General features: G+C 36.8%; 1 protein-coding gene across 1 annotated transcript in view; it reads left to right on the top strand.

Moving 5' to 3' along the window:
* ush2a (Usher syndrome 2A (autosomal recessive, mild)) overlaps positions 1 to 22,461 on the top strand; it is a 456,140-nt gene that overhangs the window by 266,411 nt on the left and 167,268 nt on the right. The window contains exons 44-45 of the mRNA XM_042330430.1: positions 13,848 to 13,995; positions 15,648 to 15,790. Of these exons, the coding sequence (XP_042186364.1) occupies positions 13,848 to 13,995; positions 15,648 to 15,790 (291 nt within the window). The remainder of the gene's footprint in view (positions 1 to 13,847; positions 13,996 to 15,647; positions 15,791 to 22,461) is intronic.

The following is a 22,461-nucleotide window of genomic DNA, read 5'->3' as shown; positions in this document are numbered from 1 at the left end:
TTTAGACTACAACAGAACAAGTATTTTAGACTACAACAGAACAAGTCTTTTAGACTCCAACAGAACAAGTATTTTAGACTACAACAGAACAAGTATTTTAGACTACAACAGAACAGCAGAACAAGTATTTTAGACTCCAACAGAACAAGTCTTTTAGATAACAACAGAACAACAGAACAAGTCTTTAGACTCCAACAGAACAAGTCTTTAGACTACAACAGAACAAGTCTTTTAGACTACAACAGAACAAGTATTTTAGACTACAACAGAACAGCAGAACAAGTGTTTTAGACTACAACAGAACAACAGAACAAGTCTTTTAGACTACAACAGAACAACAGAACAAGTCTTTAGACTACAACAGAACAAGTACTTTAGACTACAACAGAACAACAGAACAAGTTTTTAGACTACAACAGAACAACAGAACAAGTCTTTTAGACTACAACAGAACAACAGAACAAGTCTTTTAGACTCCAACAGAACAAGTCTTTAGACTACAACAGAACAAGTCTTTTAGACTACAACAGAACAGCAGAACAAGTATTTTAGACTCCAACAGAACAAGTCTTTTAGACTACAACAGAACAGCAGAACAAGTATTTTAGACTCCAACAGAACAAGTCTTTTAGACAACAACAGAACAACAGAACAAGTCTTTAGACTACAACAGAACAAGTCTTTAGACTACAACAGAACAACAGAACAAGTCTTTTAGACTACAACAGAACAAGTATTTTAGACTACAACAGAACAAGTCTTTTAGACTACAACAGAACAAGTATTTTAGACTACAACAGAACAACAGAACAAGTCTTTAGACTACAACAGAATAAGTCTTTATACTACAACAGAACAACAGAACAAGTATTTTAGACTACAACAGAACAACAGAACAAGTATTTTAGACTACAACAGAACAACAGAACAAGTCTTTAGACTCCAACAGAACAAGTCTTTAGACTACAACAGAACAACAGAACAAGTCTTTTAGACTACAACAGAACAAGTATTTTAGACTACAACAGAACAAGTCTTTTAGACTACAACAGAACAAGTATTTTAGACTACAACAGAACAAGTATTTTAGACTACAACAGAACAAGTATTTTAGACTACAACAGAACAACAGAACAAGTATTTTAGACTACAACAGAACAGCAGAACAAGTATTTTAGACTCCAACAGAACAAGTCTTTTAGATAACAACAGAACAACAGAACAAGTCTTTAGACTCCAACAGAACAAGTCTTTTAGATAACAACAGAACAACAGAACAAGTCTTTAGACTCCAACAGAACAAGTCTTTAGACTACAACAGAACAAGTCTTTTAGACTACAACAGAACAAGTATTTTAGACTACAACAGAACAGCAGAACAAGTGTTTTAGACTACAACAGAACAACAGAACAAGTCTTTTAGACTACAACAGAACAACAGAACAAGTCTTTAGACTACAACAGAACAAGTATTTTAGACTACAACAGAACAAGTATTTTAGACTACAACAGAACAACAGAACAAGTATTTTAGACTACAACAGAACAAGTATTTTAGACTACAACAGAACAACAGAACAAGTCTTTTAGACTACAACAGAACAAGTCTTTAGACTACAACAGAACAACAGAACAAGTCTTTAGACTACAACAGAACAAGTCTTTTAGACTACAACAGAACAAGTATTTTAGACTACAACAGAACAAGTATTTTAGACTCCAACAGAACAAGTATTTTAGACTACAACAGAACAAGTATTTTAGACTACAACAGAACAACAGAACAAGTATTTTAGACTACAACAGAACAACAGAACAAGTATTTTAGACTACAACAGAACAACAGAACAAGTCTTTAGACTCCAACAGAACAAGTCTTTAGACTCCAACAGAACAAGTCTTTAGACTACAACAGAACAACAGAACAAGTCTTTTAGACTACAACAGAACAAGTATTTTAGACTACAACAGAACAAGTATTTTAGACTACAACAGAACAAGTATTTTAGACTACAACAGAACAACAGAACAAGTCTTTAGACTACAACAGAACAAGTCTTTAGACTCCAACAGAACAAGTCTTTAGACTACAACAGAACAACAGAACAAGTCTTTTTGACTACAACAGAACAAGTATTTTAGACTACAACAGAACAAGTATTTTAGACTACAACAGAACAAGTATTTTAGACTACAACAGAACAACATAACAAGTCTTTAGACTACAACAGAACAACAGAACAAGTCTTTTAGACTACAACAGAACAACAGAACAAGTCTTTAGACTACAACAGAACAAGTCTTTAGACTCCAACAGAACAAGTCTTTAGACTCCAACAGAACAAGTCTTTAGACTCCAACAGAACAAGTCTTTAGACTACAACAGAACAACAGTACAAGTCTTTTAGACTACAACAGAACAACAGAACAAGTCTTTAGACTACAACAGAACAACAGAACAAGTCTTTAGACTCCAACAGAACAAGTCTTTAGACTCCAACAGAACAAGTCTTTCGACTCCAACAGAACAAGTCTTTAGACTACAACAGAACAGCAGAACAAGTATTTTAGACTACAACAGAACAACAGAACAAGTCTTTTAGACTACAACAGAACAACAGAACAAGTCTTTAGACTACAACAGAACATGTCTTTAGACTCCAACAGAACAAGTCTTTAGACTACAACAGAACAAGTCTTTAGACTACAACAGAACAACAGAACAAGTCTTTAGACTCCAACAGAACAAGTCTTTAGACTACAACAAAACAAGTCTTTAGACTACAACAGAACAACAGAACAAGTCTTTAGACTACAACAGAACAAGTCTTTAGACTACAACAGAACAAGTCTTTAGACTACAACAGAACAACAGAACAAGTCTTTAGACTCCAACAGAACAAGTCTTTAGATTACAACAGAACAAGTATTTTAGACTACAACAGAACAAGTCTTTAGACTCCAAGAGAACAAGTCTTTAGACTACAACAGAACAAGTCTTTAGATTACAACAGAACAAGTATTTTAGACTACAACAGAACAATTCTTTAGACTCCAAGAGAACAAGTCTTTAGACTACAACAGAACAAGTCTTTAGATTACAACAGAACAAGTCTTTAGACTACAACAGAACAACAGAGCAAGTATTTTAGACTCCAACAGAACAAGTATTTTAGACTCCAACAGAACAAGTATTTTAGACTACAACAGAACAACAGAACAAGTCTTTAGACTACAACAGAACAAGTCTTTAGACTACAACAGAACAACAGAACAAGTATTTAGACTACAACAGAACAACAGAACAAGTCTTTAGACTCCAACAGAACAAGTCTTTAGACTCCAACAGAACAAGTCTTTAGACTCCAACAGAACAAGTCTTTAGACTACAACAGAACAAGTCTTTAGACTACAACAGAACAACAGAACAAGTCTTTAGACTCCAACAGAACAAGTCTTTAGACTACAACAGAACAACAGAACAAGTCTTTAGACTACAACAGAACAAGTCTTTAGACTACAACAGAACAAGTCTTTAGACTACAACAGAACAACAGAACAAGTCTTTAGACTCCAACAGAACAAGTCTTTAGATTACAACAGAACAAGTATTTTAGACTACAACAGAACAAGTCTTTAGACTCCAAGAGAACAAGTCTTTAGACTACAACAGAACAAGTCTTTAGATTACAACAGAACAAGTATTTTAGACTACAACAGAACAATTCTTTAGACTCCAAGAGAACAAGTCTTTAGACTACAACAGAACAAGTCTTTAGATTACAACAGAACAAGTCTTTAGACTACAACAGAACAACAGAGCAAGTATTTTAGACTCCAACAGAACAAGTATTTTAGACTCCAACAGAACAAGTATTATAGACTACAACAGAACAACAGAACAAGTCTTTAGACTCCAACAGAACAAGTCTTTAGACTCCAACAGAACAAGTCTTTAGACTCCAACAGAACAAGTCTTTAGACTACAACAGAACAAGTATTTTAGACTACAACAGAACAACAGAACAAGTCTTTAGACTACAACAGAACAAGTCTTTAGACTACAACAGTACAAGTCTTTAGACTCCAACAGAACAAGTCTTTAGACTACAACAGAACACGTCTTTTAGACTACAACAGAACAAGTATTTTAGACTACAACAGAACAAGTCTTTAGACTACAACAGAACAAGTCTTTAGACTCCAACAGAACAAGTCTTTAGACTCCAACAGAACAAGTCTTTAGACTACAACAGAACAAGTCTTTTAGACTACAACAGATCAAGTATTTTAGACTACAACAGAACAACAGAACAAGTCTTTAGACTCCAACAGAACAAGTCTTTAGACTCCAACAGAACAAGTCTTTAGACTACAACAGAACAAGTCTGTAGACTACAACAGATCAAGTATTTTAGACTACAACAGAACAACAGAACAAGTCTTTAGACTACAACAGAACAAGTCTTTAGACTACAACAGAACAAGTCTTTAGACTACAACAGAACAACAGAACAAGTCTTTAGACTCCAACAGAACAAGTCTTTAGACTACAACAGAACAAGTCTTTTAGACTACAACAGAACAAGTATTTTAGACTACAACAGAACAGCAGAACAAGTGTTTTAGACTACAACAGAACAACAGAACAAGTATTTTAGACTACAACAGAACAACAGAACAAGTCTTTAGACTCCAACAGAACAAGTCTTTAGACTCCAACAGAACAAGTCTTTAGACTACAACAGAACAACAGAACAAGTCTTTTAGACTACAACAGAACAAGTATTTTAGACTACAACAGAACAACAGAACAAGTCTTTAGACTCCAACAGAACAAGTCTTTAGACTACAACAGAACAACAGAACAAGTACTTTAGACTACAACAGAACAAGTCTTTTAGACTCCAACAGAACAAGTATTTTAGACTACAACAGAACAAGTATTTTAGACTCCAACAGAACAAGTCTTTAGACTACAACAGAATAAGTCTTTATACTACAACAGAACAACAGAACAAGTATTTTAGACTACAACAGAACAACAGAACAAGTATTTTAGACTACAACAGAACAACAGAACAAGTCTTTAGACTCCAACAGAACAAGTCTTTAGACTCCAACAGAACAAGTCTTTAGACTACAACAGAACAACAGAACAAGTCTTTTAGACTACAACAGAACAAGTATTTTAGACTACAACAGAACAAGTCTTTTAGACTACAACAGAACAAGTATTTTAGACTACAACAGAACAACAGAACAAGTCTTTAGACTACAACAGAACAAGTCTTTAGACTCCAACAGAACAAGTCTTTAGACTACAACAGAACAACAGAACAAGTCTTTTTGACTACAACAGAACAAGTATTTTAGACTACAACAGAACAAGTATTTTAGACTACAACAGAACAAGTATTTTAGACTACAACAGAACAACATAACAAGTCTTTAGACTACAACAGAACAACAGAACAAGTCTTTTAGACTACAACAGAACAACAGAACAAGTCTTTAGACTACAACAGAACAAGTCTTTAGACTCCAACAGAACAAGTCTTTAGACTCCAACAGAACAAGTCTTTAGACTCCAACAGAACAAGTCTTTAGACTACAACAGAACAACAGAACAAGTATTTTAGACTACAACAGAACAACAGAACAAGTCTTTAGACTACAACAGAACAACAGAACAAGTCTTTAGACTCCAACAGAACAAGTCTTTAGACTCCAACAGAACAAGTCTTTCGACTCCAACAGAACAAGTCTTTAGACTACAACAGAACAGCAGAACAAGTATTTTAGACTACAACAGAACAACAGAACAAGTCTTTTAGACTACAACAGAACAACAGAACAAGTCTTTAGACTACAACAGAACATGTCTTTAGACTCCAACAGAACAAGTCTTTAGACTACAACAGAACAAGTCTTTAGACTACAACAGAACAACAGAACAAGTCTTTAGACTCCAACAGAACAAGTCTTTAGACTACAACAAAACAAGTCTTTAGACTACAACAGAACAACAGAACAAGTCTTTAGACTACAACAGAACAAGTCTTTAGACTACAACAGAACAAGTCTTTAGACTACAACAGAACAACAGAACAAGTCTTTAGACTCCAACAGAACAAGTCTTTAGATTACAACAGAACAAGTATTTTAGACTACAACAGAACAAGTCTTTAGACTCCAAGAGAACAAGTCTTTAGACTACAACAGAACAAGTCTTTAGATTACAACAGAACAAGTATTTTAGACTACAACAGAACAATTCTTTAGACTCCAAGAGAACAAGTCTTTAGACTACAACAGAACAAGTCTTTAGATTACAACAGAACAAGTCTTTAGACTACAACAGAACAACAGAGCAAGTATTTTAGACTCCAACAGAACAAGTATTTTAGACTCCAACAGAACAAGTATTTTAGACTACAACAGAACAACAGAACAAGTCTTTAGACTACAACAGAACAAGTCTTTAGACTACAACAGAACAACAGAACAAGTATTTAGACTACAACAGAACAACAGAACAAGTCTTTAGACTCCAACAGAACAAGTCTTTAGACTCCAACAGAACAAGTCTTTAGACTCCAACAGAACAAGTCTTTAGACTACAACAGAACAAGTCTTTAGACTACAACAGAACAACAGAACAAGTCTTTAGACTCCAACAGAACAAGTCTTTAGACTACAACAGAACAACAGAACAAGTCTTTAGACTACAACAGAACAAGTCTTTAGACTACAACAGAACAAGTCTTTAGACTACAACAGAACAACAGAACAAGTCTTTAGACTCCAACAGAACAAGTCTTTAGATTACAACAGAACAAGTATTTTAGACTACAACAGAACAAGTCTTTAGACTCCAAGAGAACAAGTCTTTAGACTACAACAGAACAAGTCTTTAGATTACAACAGAACAAGTATTTTAGACTACAACAGAACAATTCTTTAGACTCCAAGAGAACAAGTCTTTAGACTACAACAGAACAAGTCTTTAGATTACAACAGAACAAGTCTTTAGACTACAACAGAACAACAGAGCAAGTATTTTAGACTCCAACAGAACAAGTATTTTAGACTCCAACAGAACAAGTATTATAGACTACAACAGAACAACAGAACAAGTCTTTAGACTCCAACAGAACAAGTCTTTAGACTCCAACAGAACAAGTCTTTAGACTCCAACAGAACAAGTCTTTAGACTACAACAGAACAAGTATTTTAGACTACAACAGAACAACAGAACAAGTCTTTAGACTACAACAGAACAAGTCTTTAGAACAACAGAACAAGTCTTTAGACTACAACAGAACAAGTCTTTTAGACTACAACAGAACAAGACTACAACAGAACAAGTATTTTAGACTACAACAGAACAAACAGAACAAGTTTTAGACTCCAACAGAACAAGTCTTTAACAACAGAACAAGTCTTTAGACTCCAACAGAACAAGTCTTTAGACTACAACAGAACAAGTATTTTAGACTACAACAGAACAACAGAACAAGTCTTTAGACTACAACAGAACAAAGACTCCAACAGAACAAGTCTTTAGACTACAACAGAACAAGTCTTTTAGACTACAACAGAACAAGTATTTTAGACTACAACAGAACAACAGAACAAGTCTTTAGACTACAACAGAATAAGTCTTTATACTACAACAGAACAACAGAACAAGTATTTTAGACTACAACAGAACAACAGAACAAGTATTTTAGACTACAACAGAACAACAGAACAAGTCTTTAGACTCCAACAGAACAAGTCTTTAGACTCCAACAGAACAAGTCTTTAGACTACAACAGAACAACAGAACAAGTGTTTTAGACTACAACAGAACAACAGAACAAGTATTTTAGACTACAACAGAACAAGTCAAGTCTTTAGACTACAACAGAACAAGTTTAGACAGAACAACAGAACAAGTATTTTAGACTACAACAGAACAACAGAACAAGTATTTTAGACTACAACAGAACAACAGAACAAGTATTTTAGACTACAACAGAACAGCAGAACAAGTATTTTAGACTACAACAGAACAAGTCTTTTAGACACAACAGAACAACAGAACAAGTCTTTAGACTACAACAGAACAAGTCTTTTAGACTACAACAGAACAAGTATTTTAGACTACAACAGAACAAGTATTTTAGACTCCAACAGAACAAGTATTTTAGACTACAACAGAACAAGTATTTTAGACTACAACAGAACACAGAACAAGTGTTTTAGACTACAACAGAACAACAGAACAAGTCTTTTAGACTACAAAGAACAGCAGAACAAGTGTTTTAGACTACAACAGAACAACAGAACAAGTCTTTTAGACTACAACAGAACAACAGAACAAGTCTTTAGACTACAACAGAACAAGTATTTTAGACTACAACAGAACAAGTATTTTAGACTACAACAGAACAAGTATTTTAGACTACAACAGAACAACAGAACAAGTCTTTAGACTACAACAGAACAAGTCTTTAGACTCCAACAGAACAAGTCTTTAGACTACAACAGAACAACAGAACAAGTCTTTTTGACTACAACAGAACAAGTATTTTAGACTACAACAGAACAAGTATTTTAGACTACAACAGAACAAGTATTTTAGACTACAACAGAACAACAGAACAAGTATTTTAGACTACAACAGAACAACAGAACAAGTCTTTAGACTACAACAGAACAACAGAACAAGTCTTTAGACTCCAACAGAACAAGTCTTTAGACTCCAACAGAACAAGTCTTTAGACTCCAACAGAACAAGTACTTTAGACTACAACAGAACAAGTTTTTAGACTACAACAGAACAACAGAACAAGTATTTTAGACTACAACAGAACAACAGAACAAGTCTTTAGACTACAACAGAACAACAGAACAAGTCTTTAGACTCCAACAGAACAAGTCTTTAGACTCCAACAGAACAAGTCTTTAGACTCCAACAGAACAAGTCTTTAGACTACAACAGAACAGCAGAACAAGTATTTTAGACTACAACAGAACAACAGAACAAGTCTTTTAGACTACAACAGAACAACAGAACAAGTCTTTAGACTACAACAGAACATGTCTTTAGACTCCAACAGAACAAGTCTTTAGACTACAACAGAACAAGTCTTTAGACTACAACAGAACAACAGAACAAGTCTTTAGACTCCAACAGAACAAGTCTTTAGACTACAACAAAACAAGTCTTTAGACTACAACAGAACAACAGAACAAGTCTTTAGACTACAACAGAACAAGTCTTTAGACTACAACAGAACAAGTCTTTAGACTACAACAGAACAAGTCTTTAGACTCCAACAGAACAAGTCTTTAGGCTCCAACAGAACAATTCTTTAGACTCCAACAGAACAAGTCTTTAGACAACAACAGAACAAGTATTTTAGACTACAACAGAACAAGTCTTTAGACTCCAAGAGAACAAGTCTTTAGACTCCAAGAGAACAAGTCTTTAGACTCCAAGAGAACAAGTCTTTAGACTACAACAGAACAAGTCTTTAGACTCCAACAGAACAACAGAACAAGTCTTTAGATTCCAACAGAACAAGTCTTTAGACAACAACAGAACAAGTCTTTAGACTCCAACAGAACAAGTCTTTAGACTCCAACAGAACAAGTCTTTAGACTCCAACAGAACAAGTCTTTAGATTACAACAGAACAAGTCTTTAGACTACAACAGAACAACAGAGCAAGTATTTTAGACTACAACAGAACAAGTCTTTAGACTACAACAGAACAACAGAACAAGTATTTTAGACTACAACAGAACACGTATTTTAGACTACAACAGAACAGCAGAACAAGTATTTTAGACTACAACAGAGCAAGTCTTTAGACTACAACAGAACAAGTCTTTAGACTACAACAGAACAAGTCTTTAGATTACAACAGAACAAGTATTTTAGACTACAACAGAACAAGTCTTTAGACTCCAAGAGAACAAGTCTTTAGACTACAACAGAACAAGTCTTTAGACTACAACAGAACAAGTCTTTAGACTCCAACAGAACAAGTCTTTAGGCTCCAACAGAACAATTCTTTAGACTCCAACAGAACAAGTCTTTAGATTACAACAGAACAAGTCTTTAGACTACAACAGAACAACAGAGCAAGTATTTTAGACTACAACAGAACAACAGAACAAGTATTTTAGACTACAACAGAACAACAGAACAAGTCTTTAGACTACAACAGAACAAGTCAGAACAAGAACAATCTTTAGACTACAACAGAGCAAGTCTTTAGACTACAACAGAACAAGTCTTTAGACTACAACAGAACAAGTCTTTAGATTACAACAGAACAAGTATTTTAGACTACAACAGAACAAGTCTTTAGACTCCAAGAGAACAAGTCTTTAGACTACAACAGAACAAGTCTTTAGATTACAACAGAACAAGTCTTTAGACTACAACAGAACAACAGAGCAAGTATTTTAGACTCCAACAGAACAAGTATTTTAGACTACAACAGAACAACAGAACAAGTCTTTAGACTACAACAGAACAAGTCTTTAGACTACAACAGAACAACAGAACAAGTATTTAGACTACAACAGAACAACAGAACATGTCTTTAGACTACAACAGAACAACAGAACAAGTCTTTAGACTCCAACAGAACAAGTCTTTAGACTCCAACAGAACAAGTCTTTAGACTCCAACAGAACAAGTCTTTAGACTACAACAGAACAAGTCTTTAGACTACAACAGAACAACAGAACAAGTCTTTAGACTCCAACAGAACAAGTCTTTAGACTACAACAGAACAAGTCTTTTAGACTACAACAGAACAAGTATTTTAGACTACAACAGAACAACAGAACAAGTCTTTAGACTCCAACAGAACAAGTCTTTAGACTCCAACAGAACAAGTCTTTAGACTCCAACAGAACAAGTCTTTAGACTACAACAGAACAAGTCTTTAGACTACAACAGAACAACAGAACAAGTCTTTAGACTACAACAGAACAAGTATTTTAGACTACAACAGAACAAGTCTTTAGACTACAACAGAACAAGTCTTTAGACTACAACAGAACAAGTCTTTTCCAACAGAACAAGTCTTTAGACAACAGAACAAGTATTTTAGACTACAACAGAACAAGTATTTTAGACTACAACAGAACAAGTCTTTAGACTAGTCTTTAGACTACAACAGAACAAGTCTTTAGACTCCACAGAACAAGTCTTTAGACTCCAACAGAACAAGTCTTTAGACTACAACAGAACAAGTCTTTAGACTACAACAGAACAAGTCAGAACAAGTATTTTAGACTACAACAGAACAACAGAACAAGTCTTTAGACTCCAACAGAACAAGTATTTAGACTCCAACAGAACAAGTCTTTAGACTCCAACAGAACAAGTCTTTAGACTCCAACAGAACAAGTCTTTAGACTACAACAGAACAAGTATTTTAGACTACAACAGAACAACAGAACAAGTCTTTAGACTCCAACAGAACAAGTCTTTAGACTCCAACAGAACAAGTCTTTAGACTACAACAGAACAAGTCTTTTAGACTACAACAGATCAAGTATTTTAGACTACAACAGAACAACAGAACAAGTCTTTAGACTCCAACAGAACAAGTATTTAGACTCCAACAGAACAAGTCTTTAGACTCCAACAGAACAAGTCTTTAGACTCCAACAGAACAAGTCTTTAGACTACAACAGAACAAGTATTTTAGACTACAACAGAACAACAGAACAAGTCTTTAGACTACAACAGAACAAGTCTGTAGACTCCAACAGAACAAGTCTTTAGACTCCAACAGAACAAGTCTTTAGACTACAACAGAACAAGTCTGTAGACTACAACAGAACAAGTCTTTAGACTACAACAGAACAACAGCACAAGTCTTTAGACTCCAACAGAACAAGTCTTTAGACTCCAACAAAACAAGTCTTTAGACTCCAACAGAACAAGTCTTTAGACTACAACAGAACAAGTCTTTAGACTACAACAGAACAAGTCTTTAGACAACAACTCAGATACTGCAGACACAGATTATTTTCTTTGTCCTTATATCTCTTTTGTCATTCCATTCTGTGATTTTGCCGTAATGGGAGTGCTGTGCATTATGTAAATTGGGTATGAAACTAATTTCGGGGTGCTGACGTGAGTGATGTGCTTGACCGTGACACGCATGCAAACACACACACACACTCCACCCCCTCGCCCCTTCACCAGGGAACAGAGGATTGGGTTAAGTTATCTCCTTTGTCTTGTTTTTTTTTGTTTTGTTTTTTTCTCCCTCCTTTCTTTTTTGTGGTCCGTGCTGTTTCCTGTCTTCCTAAGTGACATATGAGTCCCCAGGGTGTCTCTCCCTCTCTCCATAATCCTCTGTTCCAATGGCCATATTGACACACATCCCTCCCATCCATCAACACATTAGACTAATGCCTCACCACCAAATCACTTCATTAATACACACACACACACACACACACACACACACACACACACACACACACACACACAGAGACAGACTCAGGCATGCATTCACGTGCACACACAAACATGCACGCAGATAGACACGCACACACACACACATAGACAGACGCATGCGTACACGCTCGCACTCATACACAAACATATACACATGCACGGACACATACACATGACTTCATTCTCACACAGACATGATTACTGAATGGTCCTCTCACTAAATTCCATCTCCAAAATAATTTATCTTCGATCTATTATTGTGTTGTCTTCTGATGTTCATTATGTCCAATAGGTCTGTTTTTCCTAGTGTATGTTTTATTATGTATTGGTCTATCAGTATCACACACCACCCAAACTGTGTAAAGGATCAATAATCAGTGGTGTGGGTCTGGCCTGTAGTGTAGTGCAGTGATGAGTGGAGGGCTGTGAGAGGAGTGTGTTGATGTTGATTGAACAATGGTCTCTACAGTCTCTCCACACACACACACATGCATGCAAGTACACACACAGGCACACACTATGGTGTTGATGTGTGTTCTATTGCCTCTCTAACAGTGTGATTTGAACTGGTGTCCAGTCAAGTGCACCTCCAAGCAGACAAATCACTCCAGATTAGAGTGATGTTTTCCAGATGTTTTCACTCCAGACCTTGAAGATGTTTCACCGTCTGATCGATGTTCATAAGTGGAGAATTTGCCTGAACAGTTGCCTGAAGAGGATCACAATGCAACGGCAATGTTAATGAGGATATAAGTGTGTGTGTGTGTGTGTGTGTGTGTGTGTGTGTGTGTGTGTGTGTGTGTGTGTGTCAGTAGGGGCTTGTATATCTGGTCTGGGGGGGTGAGAGTGGGCCGACCCTTCTTTAGAAATGAGTCTCTCCCATTCCTCTCCTTTCTGCTCCATCTCTCTATCTCTCTATTCAGGGCACTGCCTCTTTCGCTTTCTCTCTTTCTCTCCTCCTCTCTCTCTTTCTGTAAGGTTCTTTGTGTGAACAGTCTTTGTTGTAGATCAGAGAGGGAGCGCTGACTCCTGCCACTCTCTGAATGATAATGCCTTATGGAGGAAGAGAGGAGAAGAGAGGGAAGATGTTGTCACACGTCATCATCTGGTGCACGAGCTGAGCTGTCTGTTCTGGTGGCCTACAGAGAGCCCAGAGGGACAAATGACACAGTGTCATCCTCTATGTCTAAGGACCAAGGGGATTGGTGATGTGAAAATGTCCATTCATTTCTCTCTCTCTCTCTCTCTCTCTCTCTCTTTTCTCTCTCTCTCTCTCTCTCTCTCTCTCTCTCTCTCTCTCTCTCTCTTTCTCTCTCTCTTTCTCTCTCTCTTTCTCTCTCTCTTCTCTCTCTCTCCCCCAGCTCCAGATGGTGTAATGCCCCCAGGTGGGTTAGATGCCACCCCTGCCAGTCTGCAGTTGTCCTGGCTCCCTCCGGGCCGTGCCAATGCTCCTGGACCCCTATACTACGACCTACAGATGAGGGATACGCCAGACAGTCCTATACAACAGTAAGACCCCTTACTATGCATTACGGCTGACCATAGATGCACAATAAACTACTCTACTACTAAACATACACAGCTATACAGCAAAACCATACACAATGCCCTTCAGATGAGGGCTATGCCGGATGTTCCTTTACAATGGTCAAACCCTTCACTATACTGACCATAGAATATACTATCACTACTAAAGCCACTAACATCACTTACAGACAGAGTAGAATAGACAGACTAACATTACTACTGCTGCTCAGGGCTACACCGGACAAACCACTAACAGTAACTTTCATAGCTCAATAAGTAACATGTGTACCTCGTCAATGTCCGGGCTTCCTCTGTCCCTTTCCAACACCTTGTAGCACAAGTTCTACACTTTCTACAATCAAGAATGAAGTGCATTGGCTAAATATACAGGCCTGGGCTATTTGAGCTGGCTATAATGCATTGTGTGAAGAGGGAGAGGGAAGCAAGGAGAGAAAGGGGAGGGCAACAATTGGTAGAGAGAGAAAGAGAGAGGTAGAGAGAAAGAGAGAGGTAGAAACAAAGAGAGAGAAAGAGAGAGGTAGAATGAAAGAAAGAGTGAGAGGTAGAAAGAAAGAGAGAGAGGTAAAGAGAAAGAGAGAGGTAGAAAGAAAGGGAGAGAGAGAGGTAGAGAGAAAGAAGGTAGAAAGAAAGAGAGTGAGAGAGAAAGGTAGAGGTAGACAGTGAGAGGTAGAGAGAAAGAGAGGTAGAAAGAAAGAGAGTGAGAGAGAGCGGTAGAGAGAAAGAGAGGTAGAAAGAAAGAGAGTGAGAGAGAGAGACGTAGGGAGAGAGAAAGAGGTAGAAAGAAAGAGAGAAAGGTAGAGGTAGAGACAGGTAGAGAAAGAGAGAGAGAGGTAGAGAGAGAGAGAGAGAAAGAGGTAGAGATCAGTAGACGGAGAGAGCAAGATTAAAATAAAAAAGTTGTGCTGGTATCTGATATGTATTCATTCCATGCTTCCTGACAACAAATTGCAATTTAATCCAAAAAGAGACTATTCTCATTCTGTGGTAATAAATAAATGACTAGGTCCATGTATTATATATCAGAGTCATTCCCTCACCCTCCAGCACGCTACCTACAGTACGTACGCCTCTCATTCTTACCCTGATTTATTCATTATGTCCAATAGTGCTCTTCTATAGAAAGGCCCTGTCTGGGAGATGGGTGCTGCTAGAACAATACATGGTTGATTCATTCATTTCATTCATGCCAATTACCTGCCGTCATATTCAGTGACGTTCTGTTAATTGATATCCAAATGTATGTGTGATAGATGAAGGATGGGTTGATGTTGGTGGCCCGGTGTTTTATCATAATTTATCATTTGATAAATGTGGTATTTGATATATGAAATGTTTAGAATTGTGTTTGTTACGCGCAGGGCTTGACATTTAAATGAGGAATAAGTGCTCAGAGAGAACGTCTAGTAGTTCATATAGACTCACATTTAAAACACTAACAGATTTTAATGAATCATTAATCTGTCACTCAAGTGACTTTTTACTGATTCTAATGTTGGCCCCAACAGGAAACTAATCCGTGTTTCTATCATCTCTTTTGAGCGTGGGGCTACTCATTTTCTTTTTATGTATCTAGCAGAAGAAATATAAACTTGTGTGTGTGTGTTCCCTCATAGACTGTTGAACAACGTGACGAGCACATTCAACCACACAGTGGAAGGTCTGTCTCCATACACAGACTACCTGTTCAGAGTGGTGGTGTCACACACGCACGGAGAGACCGCCAGTGACTGGACCAGCCTACGTACCGCAGAGGACAGTGAGTACACACACACACACGTGGTTTTAGGGCATAAACCCAAACATGCTATTTACGATGTATACTGCCTTACACTCACAGGAACACATGCACTTGGAACACACACACATTCTTTGAAAAGTCACATTCTCATAACTCACATTCTCTCACAGACTGCAAGCGATTAAACGAGTGATAGTTCATGTCCTTACACACAGACCGTGTGTACAGGGATTCTCTCTCACATACACACACTCACTCGCATTCACATGAGAGAGACAGAGAGAGAGAGAGAGAGAGGAGGGAGGGAGAGAGAATATCGAAAGTGTATAGTGTGTGTAGATGACCTAGTCAGTGTCATTGCTAGCTAATTGCTGTAATAGAATCACATTAGACTCTCTGCAAAGTTAAACATGAATTACTTCTCTATTACGACATACAGTATAATTATAGCACCACTATCTGCATAGATTCAGGATGCGTTGTATTACTGCCCATCACTTTCTCCTAGCTTTTCAGAATCAGCACACCTGCTACACACACCTTCCTCAATGGACGAATGGACGACTCTATGCCCTCTCTGTCTGTGGCCCTAACAGAGAGAACATGTATCAAACACACACCACCCAAACTGCTCTATCAATCAACACCTACATACACACTATTACCCCTGCACTCTTTTCCTACACACACACACAAACACACACACACACTTCTCCTTTGTGACTTGTGTAGAGGCGTTGTATTAGGCAGAGTGTGTGATAGTATGATGGTTGCTACCAGAGATAAGACCTTTACATCCCGTGCGTTCACTGTGAAAGACACAACGCTGCTTTCAAGAGCCTCAACGCCACGAGTCAGCGCCCGGCCACCGCCAGAGAGGATTATGGGAGATGCAGTGTATTAATGTCTACTGGCACCGCTAATAATCAGTCCCTCACATCTCATCACTACACACACACACACACACATCTCATCACTACACACACACACACACACGTCTCATCACCACACACACACACACACACACACATCTCATCACTACACACACACACACACACACACCCACGTCTCATCACCACACACACACACACACACACACACACACATCTCATCACCACACACACACACACACACACCCACGTCTCATCACCACACACACACACACACACATCTCATCACTACACACACACACACACATCTCATCACCACACAAACACACACACACGTCTCATCACCACACACACACACACACACACACACATCTCATCATCACACACACACACACACACACACACACACACACCCACGTATCATCACCACACACACACACACACACACACGTCTCATCACCACACAAAACACACACACGTCTCATCACCACACACACACACACATATCATCACCACACACACACACACATCTCATCACCACACACACACACACACACACACACACACACACGTCTCATTACCACCCACACACACACACATCTCATCACCACACACACACACACATCATTGTGGCCCATCTCGGAGATTCTTCACAAATAATGTGGCTGAGAGAGTGATGTAGATGGAGGAGGGGTAGAGGACAGGCAAGGTGACAGATGAGGGGAAGATGGGATAACCATGGACCATATTTCCTTTGACTCTCTGGAAGGGTCCATGTCTGTTCTTTTTTTTTAAATAGGCGTTGCGTTTTACATTTGTCCCTGATTTAGAAATGGCCTCGGAGATTGTCCACATCTGTCCCATTTACTGCTTATATACAGGAGAGGGACACACACGCGCGCACACACACACACACGCGCACGCAAACACACACACACACACACGCACACACGCACACATTGACACGCACATACACACGCACATACACATGCACACATACACACGCACACATACACACGCACGCACACACACACACACGCACACACACACACGCACACATTCACACACACATACACACGCACATACACACACACGCACACATTCACACGCACATACACACACACATACACACACACACGCACACATACACACGCACAGGAGCCACTGTTAGTTCTAGACACGGTGTCAATGTTAAAGGCTTGTAGTCCAGAGTGGAAAGTAGCATGTGTTACTTTTTGGAGAGCCTCATTAAACAGAAGCACAAGGTCAGAGGAAGAAGTTCCTTAAGCTTCCAGATTAAAGATAACTAAGAAAATAATTGTTTATATTTAATCATCTTTAATATTTGAAATGATAAACCAATTGAATATTTGGTCTATAAATTGAATTGGTATGCGGAGAACAATATGAAGACATTAATAAGAAAATACACCGTGCTGATAGGAGATGCTGAGACACAGATGAAAATGGAATCTACAAAGGAAATGGAATGTTAGTTAATCACATAGATAGAATTGAACTGAATCAAACGTGATGTGGAGTGAATTTAGAATTCAAAGCGTGATTTACATGTTCATGTGAGGCCTCGTCATTCACATAACCAACCCAGCATGACACAACTAGGTTCTGTTCAAAGATAGTAATCCTACTCATGAATTAATTCATACATATTAAAGGATTTTTTTTACACTAGTTAGGTGAAGCACCTCATTGTCCTTGGAGCACAGAGGAGTTGTAGTTAATCAAATATTATATGTTCGACAGTGTTATATTAAATAGTATATATCATTAGTGTTATATTAAATAGTATATATCATTAGTGTTGTATTAAATAGTATATATCATTAGTGTTATATTAAATAGTATATATCATTAGTGTTATATTAAATAGTATATATCATTAGTGTTATATTAAATATAATACTATCATTAGTGTTATATTAAATAGTATATATCATTAGTGTTATATTAAATAGTATGTATCATTAGTGTTATATTAAATAGTATATATCATTAGTGTTATATTAAATAGTATGTATCATTAGTGTTATATTAAATAGTATATATCAATAGTGTTATATTAAATAGTGTATGTTCATTATTGTTATATTAAATATAATACTATCATTAGTGTTGTATTAAATAGTATATATCATTAGTGTTATATTAAATAGTATATATCATTAGTGTTATATTAAATAGTATATGTTCATTATTGTTATATTAAATAGTATATGTTCATTATTGTTATATTAAATATAATACTATCATTAATGTTATATTAAATAGTATATATCAGTAATGTTATATTAAATAGTGTATGTTCATTAGTGTTATATTAAATAGTATATGTTCATTAGTGTTATATTAAATAGTATATGTTCATTAGTGTTATATTCAATAGTGTATGTTCATTAGTGTTATATTCAATATAATACTATCATTAGTGTTATATTAAATAGTATATATCATTAATGTTATATTAAATAGTATATATCAGTAATGTTATATTAAATAGTGTATGTTCATTAGTGTTATATTAAATAGTATATGTTCATTAGTGTTATATTAAATAGTATATGTTCATTAGTGTTATATTCAATAGTGTATGTTCATTAGTGTTATATTCAATATAATACTATCATTAGTGTTATATTAAATAGTATATATCAATAATGTTATATTAAATAGTGTATGTTCATTAGTGTTATATTAAATAGTATATGTTCATTAGTGTTATATTAAATAGTATATGTTCATTATTGTTAAACTAAATATAATACTATCATTAATGTTATATTAAATAGTATATATCAATAATGTTATATTAAATAGTGTATGTTCATTAGTGTTATATTAAATAGTATATGTTCATTAGTGTTATATTAAATAGTATATGTTCATTAGTATTATATTCAATAGTGTATGTTCATTAGTGTTATATTCAATAGTGTATGTTCATTAGTGTTATATTCAATAGTGTATGTTCATTAGTGTTATATTAAATAGTATATGTTCATTAGTGTTATATTCAATAGTGTATGTTCATTAGTGTTATATTCAATAGTGTATGTTCATTAGTGTTATATTAAATAGTATATGTTCATTAGTGTTATATTAAATAGTGTATGTTCATTAGTGTTATATTCAATAGTGTATGTTCATTAGTGTTATATTCAATAGTGTATGTTCATTAGTGTTATATTAAATAGTATATGTTCATTAGTGTTATATTAAATAGTATATGTTCATTAGTGTTATATTCAATAGTATATGTTATATTAAATAGTGTATGTTCATTGTTATATTCAATAGTATAGTGTATGTTATATTCAGTGTATGTTCATTAGTTATATTCAATAGTGTATGTTCATTAGTGTTATATTAAATAGTATATGTTCATTAGTGTTATATTCAATAGTGTATGTTCATTAGTGTTATATTCAATAGTGTATGTTCATTAGTGTTATATTAAATAGTATATGTTCATTAGTGTTATATTAAATAGTATATGTTCATTAGTGTTATATTCAATAGTGTATGTTCATTAGTGTTATACTCAATAGTGTATGTTCATTAGTGTTATATTAAATAGTATATGTTCATTAGGGTGTAGTGTCATTATAGCTTCCTACTTTTTCCTCTGTCTCTCTGTGGAGATGGTGCACGCACACACACACACACACACACACACACACACACACACACACACACACACACACACACACACACACACACACTTATCCTTTCTTCTTTCTGAGTGTGTGGAGAACAGGGGTTTCACCTATCCAAGACAGATGAGATCGTTAAGTATCCATGAGGGCGTCTGGTTTCCCCTGGTTTCTTTTTAATGTCATTTCTTCCATGAATTGTTATTCCTGGAACCTGACAGCTGATCCTGTGAACATCAACTTTTACCATGTTCCTTATCTTTGTCTCTCATGTTCCCAGCTAAGGAACATGAGTGTGTGTGTGTGTGCGTGCGTGCATGTGTGTGTGCGTGTCTGGGTGTGTGCGTGCATGCGTGCATGCGTGCGTGTGCGTGTGTCTGTGTGTGTGTCTGGGTGTGTGTCTGGGTGTGTGTCTGTGTGTGTGTCTGTGTGTGTGTCTGGGTGTGTGTCTGGGTGTGTGTACGGGTGTGTGTCTGTGTGTGTGTGCGAGAGACCATGATTTTGAAGTCATTTTGACCTTATATACTTTTATATGCTTTAGCTAATACATGATTACAAGGAAATACTTAAGAATCTGATGTAATCAATATCTGCCTGTGAATTTCAGACAGCTGATTTAATCGAAAGGAATATGACTTCATAATAATTATCAAAAATCAAATGATCCTTATTTATATCCATATTCAGTTACGGTATTGAATTAAAGGGATTTCTTATTCATCTCTACGTATGTTTGTGTTTGTGCGTGTCACAGGAGGTTGGTGGCACCTAAATTGGGGAGGACGTGCTCGTGGTAATGGCTGGAGGGGAATATGTGGAATGGTATCAAACTCAACAAACACATGGTTTCCAATGGTTTCCATGTGTTTGATGCCATTCCATTCCCTCCGTTCCAGCCATTATTATGAGCTGTCCTCCCCTCACCAGCCTCCACTAGTGTGTGTGTATCTGTGTCCCTGTGTCTGCTGATATCCCTTATACTGTATACTGTGTATATTTTTTTCACTTAGTGTAAGGCGTTTCAGTAATGCTAATGTTATGTAATGTTAACCGTGACAGAATTACAATAGGGAACATACAGTATTTCTAAAGATCTTTTTTTTTTCATTACGTGGCAGATTACTGGAAATTAATTTAATACATTTCTACAGGGACAGAGTGTGCCGTCTTCACTTCCCTATGACCGTAAACTCTGTAATTTGTCCTCTTTAACATCAGCCAGCCTGCTCACCTTCAAAAGCCTCATCATCTCCTTCCACAGACCTCTGCTGTGTTAAAAAGAATCCCCCCCATCTCCCTCCGCCTCCCACTGCCCCCCTCCCGGCCTTGTCACTTGATTTTGTTATTACTATGCTAACCAAATCCTTATAAATGTGATTTAAGGCTTGGCGGCACGCGTTCTTGTTTAGCCTTCTGCTGTGGCGATTTACGGTGCCAGGGAGAGAGAGGGTGGGAGGGAGAGGGGGGAGAGGAGGTACGGAGGGAGAGGAGGGAAGGCCTCTCATAGTATTCCTAACGTCCTACCACTACATCTACTGGTAGAGTTGTGTGGAGTGGTGTTATTGGGGTACAGTGGTGTTATTGGGGTAGAGTGGTGTTATTGGGGTGAAGTGTTGTTATTGGGGTAGAGTGATGTTATTGGGGTGGAGTGTTGTTATTGGGGTAGAGTGGTGTTATTGGGTGGAGTGGTGTTATTGAGGTAGAGTGGTGTTATTTGGGTATAGTGGTGTTATTGAGGTAGAGTGGTGTTATTGGGGTAGAGTGGTGTTATTGGGGTGGAGTGGTGTTATTGGGGTGGAGTGGTGTTATTGAGGTAGAGTGGTGTTATTGGGGTATAGTGGTGTTATTGAGGTAGAGTGGTGTTATTGGGGTGAAGTGTTGTTATTGGGATAGAGTGGTGTTATTGGGGTAGAGTTGTGTTATTGGGTGGAGTGGTGTTATTGAGGTAGAGTGGTGTTATTGAGGTAGAGTGGTGTTATTGAGGTAGAGTGGTGTTATTGGGATGAAGTGTTGTTATTGGGATAAAGTGGTGTTATTGGGGTGGAGTGACGTTATTGGGGTAGAGTGGTGTTATTGGGGTGAAGTGTTGTTATTGGGGTGGAGTGGTGTTATTGGGGTAGAGTGGTGT

Source organism: Oncorhynchus tshawytscha, linkage group LG11, assembly GCF_018296145.1.
Source record: "Oncorhynchus tshawytscha isolate Ot180627B linkage group LG11, Otsh_v2.0, whole genome shotgun sequence".
Taxonomy (NCBI): domain Eukaryota; kingdom Metazoa; phylum Chordata; class Actinopteri; order Salmoniformes; family Salmonidae; genus Oncorhynchus; species Oncorhynchus tshawytscha.
This window is presented reverse-complemented; position numbering and strand designations above follow the sequence as displayed.